General features: G+C 32.1%; 1 protein-coding gene across 1 annotated transcript; it reads left to right on the plus strand.

The window, feature by feature from the left end:
- Positions 1-4,836: 4,836 nt before the first annotated feature.
- Positions 4,837-5,754, plus strand: LOC110318989 (olfactory receptor 4K3-like). Its single transcript, XM_021194363.1, has one exon. The coding sequence runs from the start codon at positions 4,837-4,839 to the stop codon at positions 5,752-5,754; it is 918 nt and encodes a 305-aa protein (XP_021050022.1).
- Positions 5,755-7,065: the final 1,311 nt, after the last annotated feature.

Genomic DNA, 7,065 nt, shown 5'->3' on the forward strand with positions numbered 1-7,065 from the left:
ACACACACACACACACACACACAAAACAAGAAGGAAGACCAACATGTGGATACTTCATTCCTCCTTAGAAGAGGGAACAAAATACCCATGAAAGGAGTTATAGAGACAAAGTTAGGACTAAGATGAAAGGATGAACTATTCAGAGACTACCCCACCGGGTATCCATCCCATCATCATCCACCAAACCCAGACACTATTGCACATGCCAGCAAGATTTTGCTGAAGGGACCCTGATATAGAGGTCTCATGTGAGGTTATGCCAGTGCCTGGCAAACACAGAAGTGGATGCTCACAGTCAGCGATTTGATAGAACACAGGGCCTCCAATGGAGGAGCTAGAGAAAACTATCCAAGGAACTGAAGGGGTCTGCAATCCTATAGGTGGAACAACAATATGAACTAACCAGTACCCCCAGAGCTCATGTCAATAGCTGCATATGTAGCAGAAGATGACCTAGTCAGCCATCATTGGGAAGAGAGGCCCCTTGGTCTTGCAAACTTTACATGCCCCAGTACAGGGGAACACCAGGGCCAAGAAGAGCTAGTGGGTGGTTAGGGGAGCAGGGTGGGGGCTGGGTATAGGGAACTTTCAGGATAGCATTTGAAATGCAAATAAAGAACATATCTAATTTTTAAAAAAGGTGAAAAAATGAAAACGAACAGCCTTGTAGAGCTATGCATTAAGTTAATGTCAAGTCTAAGAGTCTAATTCAGGCAATTGTTTGAAAGACATTAACATACCTCTTGTTATTAATTGGCAAATTACATAACTGCCTCTAAAATTAAGTCAAGAAGAGACATATCTAGTCGTAACATAATTGAAATAAATGTGATAAGCCCGTTTGTCTATTAGGTATGTATACATTATCTAAAAAAATCTATATTTTCTAAAATATTTGAAGCCATGAATAACATAAGAATAAAATTAACACAGAGTCATCAAACTTTCAATTTCCAGATGGCTAATCAATGAATTAATGGCAAAATTCCTAGAAAGTAGTATATATGGAAAATATGTGATGGAATAATACAAAATGTTCAACATGAAATTTGGAGAAGTAGACAATGAGTAGAACAAAATACAGATGTATGCCTCATTTAGAATGTGCCACAAAGTTGTGAAATTTAAACAATGGCAATTTGCCAAAATATAAAGAAACATTTGGACTATTTTTTCAAAACACTTCAAATCTTATACCTCCTAGGAAACTTAATGTAAGAAATGTCTTTTTAATCACTTCTTCATCTTAACAGTCTAAGTTAATAGGAATTAAGTGAAAAATGACGATTTATTCTTCCCATTATGAGTTGCCATATCTTAAATTGGGTATATTTTATTTTTCCAATTAAAAATAGAATTTTCCAAGTTAACATATAGAAAAACTTAATTTTAAAAGAGTAATTTCTAATACTTACTATAACACATTTCTTTAAAATATTACTTCTTTGAAGATTCCTTGAATTCCTATCAACTAAGTTTCAATTGTGAAGACTGAAATTGTCTTAGTTTGTGTTTTATTGCTATGAAGAGACAATTTGTCTGCCTCTCAGTTAGATACCATTTTTTTGCAATTAAATATGTATACTAAAGAATTCCAGCCAAAGAGATTAAACTTTGAGTGTGTATACTAAGGGTGTGGCTTCATCCTAGCTAGATCACAAGGAACTAGAAGGTCTTTGGATGTAATCTGAGTGTCCATATTGCTGGATTAAAATTCTTCTACAGAAATATGTAGATATGAATGTAATAGCAACTAATGAAATGAAAGACCATGGAATTGAAGGTAAGCATAAAGCATTATCTGTGAGGGTTCAGAGGTTATTACAATGGTAACAAAAATGTAATTGAGTGTACTTAATAAATATACTTTTAAGTATAATAGACTTATTTTATTATGAATATAGTTAGGTGTATAATTACTTTGTTCAAAAACTATCTTAATATTATTTCTCTAAAAAACTGCATGCCTAGTTGAAAATAAATTAGTTAAAAAGTTTAATGAAGTGAAAATCATATTTAATGAAATAGGATTATGTGATAAAGCATTGAAAGGAGATTTTAAATGCTCTTAGTAGACATTGTCTACAAAAAGTACTAATATGCAATTTTACTACATGTATTTCTATCACAAAATAATGGGGGGCTGGAGCGATGGCTCAGCTATTAAGAGTACCGACTGCTCTTCCGAAGGTCCTGTGTTCAAATGTGAGCAACCACATGCTGTCTCACAACCATCCATAACAAGATCTGACTCCCTCTTCTGGAGTGTCTGAAGACAGCTACAGTGTACTTTCAAAGAATAAATAAATAAATCTTGAAAAAAAAAATGCTGTTCACTGTAAGTACATATAGTAAAATGAACTTTAAAATAAAGGGCAAATTATGCAATCTAAAATAAGATTACTTACCAGATTCATAAGTGTAGTATCAGTTAAAAATAAAATGTCAAAAAAGAAAAAAAATTCTCTGTTGGCATTTCCAGGTGGGGAAGTATGTTTACATAAATAGGTGAACCGTAAAGCTACAAACAACATATTTTCCCCCTTTTTCAAATAATTATCACATTGATTCAATGTAAGTTGGGTGCATGTGTTCTGACTAGACTTGTCCATTTATGTACACACACTTATGTAACAACACATGTGTGGACGTCAGAAAACAACTGAATGAGTTGGTTACTTTCCTCCACCTGTGAATCTCAAAAATTAACTCAGGTCATCAGATTTGGTAACGAGTGACCTTACCTGTTCTGGCATCTCAAGATATCATGTGATTCATCTTTTAACATGTGAGTTGTCATAATGTATATAAAATATTTACTCATAAATTAAAAATATTCATATAATGAAAGGAATAATATTTTTATTGTTAACCTCTATTCTTTATCTTATCAAGAAACGTTGTGGGCTAGGGGTCCCAAAGGAATTTGAAAGCAGAAGGCTTTCCAACTACATGGTCCTATTTACAGTGCAGAATGGGAAATGTTCCAGGCAGACATGACTATTGTCAGTGTATATAAGCCACACTAAGGAAAAACACTCAGCACAATTGGTCAAAGCAGAAACCACAATGTAAGAGATTCGTATTTAAGGGAGAATTACAGGAAATATCATCTTGTTTTACAAGGTGATTCCTGTAGTGAATATATCACAAACCAATTGTGCTTTCATTTTTCATCACAATTACTCGTTTAAGGTTTGTTTTAGTAGCATATTATTTTATTACTTCTTTGATGATTTTACAGTGAGTCTTGCATTTGTATTTAATTATTTTGTTTGACAAATATGTGGTAGAAATTTTTCCTTCCAACTAATCCTTGAGACTTTGAACACTTAAAGTACTTCATATGCTCACATCTAATGATCTCTTACTGTAAGCTTAAATGTTCCAAGTTTCTCAACTTGAACAAATATCATACTCATAGGTCACTAAACTTACTCTAATGTTATCTGATTATATTATTGAATGTACTATTTTCTCAAGATCCAGACAATATAGTAAAGTAGTTAATGGAGATTGGAGGGAGATGAGAGTGGCTGTGCTTAGAATAATCATAGTTCTCTCCAGATTTAACAATGAGAAAAGAATATGTGTGAAAAGCCATTGATATTCAAAGGGTTGGGTTACATTTGCTTAATTTTGAAACCTGATAATTTTTATTAATGAAACTTGTCATTTATATTTATGTGTATACATATTTAAATGGCCAAGTACCTTGTTTTATAAATTTCATTAATTTTCTTGAACTACTGAAAATCATGATTCCTATCATATCATTTATTTCATAGTCTAGAAGTGATATTGGGGACTTGAAGTTAGAATCACCTCATTTTGCACTACAGTTTTTCTACTTTATTGAGTAGATTGACCCAGGAAATAAATATGCATTATTATTAATAAAATATAATAGTTTTAAAATTCTTTAAATATAATAATTCTTTTAATTCCTAACACAGAAATTGCAAAATATCCCCTAATTTCCTGATATTTTAGTCTTCCAATTTCAAACTTAAATATAATATTAAAAAGTACAGAAAAAAAGGAGATGGAAAAAATTTATGAGAAATAAATGGAGGAACAATGTTAAAGAAAGAAAAAAGAAAAAAGTAGAATTGAGACAGAAATGTAGAGAGGATTTTATGAATAGTTAATTCAAATTAGTATATGGCATCTTAGCATTTAGAATTAAATAGCTTCCCTCATGTCTAGGAATATATGACTGTTGAGAGATACACTTAAATGGCTAAGTCCTTAGGTCAAGGAAAGACATAATCCTCACAATGAGTTTCAGAGTGTGGGTTCTTAAATTATTTGATAAACCAATTTTATCACTCATTTTAATATACTTAATTAAGTTCTGTCCATTTAGACTTGGTCAAAAATAGATTTATTTCCTGGGAATTTTGTGCTTATGTCTGAAATGTGTCAATAGATTATCATTCAGAGTTATGATTATCAATTATAGAGGCTCTAATATTAACTAAGATAGGATTGAAGAAAATTATTTCTAATTCCATATAGAATATGTAGTTTTAAGCGTGGCAAAATGTAAAGAAAATACTTCTTACTAATGTTTTTAAACAATATATTTATTTCTAAACTTACACATACTATCTATCAGATGTATATTTTTCTGTATTTAGGAACATTCCCTGACTAGAAAAAGTATAGCAACATAGGAAAATTATTTTAAACTTGAGTGGAAACAACGTTAATACATAATTTGTATTTTTTTTTTGGTCTGCTTATATGGCCAAACATTAAGTTATTGTTTCTATTTCAGGAATTGTTAGTTCAGCTTTGTCTCTCTTAACCCATTAGAACACCGTGAAGTAAATGGAAGAAGCAAACCAGACTGTGGTGTCTGAGTTTATTTTTCAGGGACTTAGTGCTTCAAAGGAACTACAGATCTTCCTCCTACTTCCATTTTCCGTCCTCTACCTGATGGCTGTGGTAGGCAACCTCTTCATTGTGATATTGATCATCATTGATCATCATCTCCATTCTCCCATGTACTTCCTGTTAGCTAATCTATCATTTATTGACTTATGCCTTTCCTCAGTAACCACCCCCAAACTGATAACTGACCTCCTAAAAGTTAATAAAACCATTTCCTTTGGGGGCTGCATGAGCCAGATCCTCTGTGTGCATTTCTTTGGAGGAGGTGAGATGGTACTTCTTGTAACAATGGCCTATGACCGGTATGTGGCCATCTGCAGGCCACTCCACTACAGCAGCATCATGGACAGACAGAAGTGCATCTGGCTCGTTCTGATATCATGGGTCATTGGCTTTATACATGCCATGAGCCAGCTGATACTGATTTTGGATCTGCCTTTCTGTGGACCTAGAGTGATAGACAGCTTTTTCTGTGATATCCCTTTGGTGATGAAATTAGCCTGCATGAATACTGATACTCTGGGGATCCTAATAAATGCTGACAGTGGCATTTTAGCAACAACTTGTTTCATTCTCTTGCTTTTGTCTTATACTTACATTCTATTAACTGTTCAACTTCACTCTAAAGATGGCTCATCAAAGGCCCTATCTACATGCACATCCCATATAATAGTGGTTCTGCTGTTCTTTGGGCCAGTCATTTTCATCTATCTGTGGCCAGTTAGCATCACCTGGGTTGACAAGTTTCTTGCTGTATTTTACTCAGTCATCACACCTCTCCTGAATCCAGCAATCTATACACTGAGGAATAAAGATATTAAAAATGCCATAAAGAAGCTCATAAATCGCATGTGAATTCTGGTTTAGACATCTTACATAATTAGAATTTATTTATTTATTTATTTTTAATTGTATTTTTTATTAGATTTTTTTTATTTATATTTCAAATGCTATCCCGAAAGTTCCCTATACCCTCCCCCCGCCCCTGCTCCCCTACCCACCCACTCCAACTTCTTGGCCCTGGTAGTGCCCTCTGCTGGGTCATATAAAGTTTGCAAGACCTAGAATTATTTTTTATACACCATTTTACCCACATTCTTAGTGGAAACTGAATTATATAATGACTCATTTTGGGAATCTATGGTTATGAAAATAACCTTTAGAAAAATATATTCAAAATTATAATACTTGTACTTTTATCCCTTAGAATGAGTAATCATTCTGCATAGTGTACCTGCATATATTGATGATTAGCAGATGATAATAATGTTCCAAAGATAGTTATCATGTTACTATACCTTATCTTTTTTCCCAACATTGTAAAATTCAATTTAATCAGATCTTTAAAAATCTTCTTTGAATTAATTTTCAATATTACCATCCTTTAAAATGTGGCATTATATACCAATATACCAACCCTAATTCTATTTTTGCCACTGAAGATATTGAAGGTATTTGTGAAGTCTATTTCCTTTTCGAAATAAATATGTGAAAGAAATAAAATCATAATACTAGTTGCATCGTATTAACTTCATCTCTGTCAGTTTTCAAGTGTTAACGATTCATATGAGTTCAGAATGTTTTATTTCATTCCTGAACAGAAAAGACAACTTATTTATAATAGTTTAATAAACTTTTCTCAGTTCAAAAATTATTTGTATGATTATGATCTTATATTATATAATGAAATATCATAACTGCCAAGACCAGTTAGGTAAATATTATATGCTTTCAATAATATGATATATATAATATTTCATATTATATACTTGATATAGTGTGTCATTTGCTTGATAAAACTATATCCATGTTTATAATACTTTGAGTTTAGTTTATTACTCAATAGACATGAAAGCCATAATTTCTTGAATATCATGTCCCAATATTTCATGAGCTAATGAGTAAAATCAATCTGTATGCATATCTTAATATGTTAAAGAGGTTTCAATAACCAAAATTATCTAAGAACAAGCACACACCTGTTTTACAAAATCATATGATTAAAGGTAAGTATGACTCATGTCTGTCCACAGACCTTGCTGCATACATATGTGTAGTTTTTGGTATCTTTTTCAGAAAAAAAAAATATCTCCATTGTATTTATAGATTTAACTATCAACACGTTTACATCACCCTATTTTAATTAAATATGTTCTTTAACAATAT

The sequence above is a fragment of the Mus pahari genome, chromosome 3 (assembly GCF_900095145.1).
Source record: "Mus pahari chromosome 3, PAHARI_EIJ_v1.1, whole genome shotgun sequence".
NCBI lineage: Eukaryota > Metazoa > Chordata > Mammalia > Rodentia > Muridae > Mus > Mus pahari.

Bases quoted from the DNA above. Each gene is read 5' to 3' on its own strand.
- LOC110318989 (XM_021194363.1), top strand. From the start codon at position 4,837: ATGGAAGAAGCAAACCAGACTGTGGTGTCTGAGTTTATTTTTCAGGGA.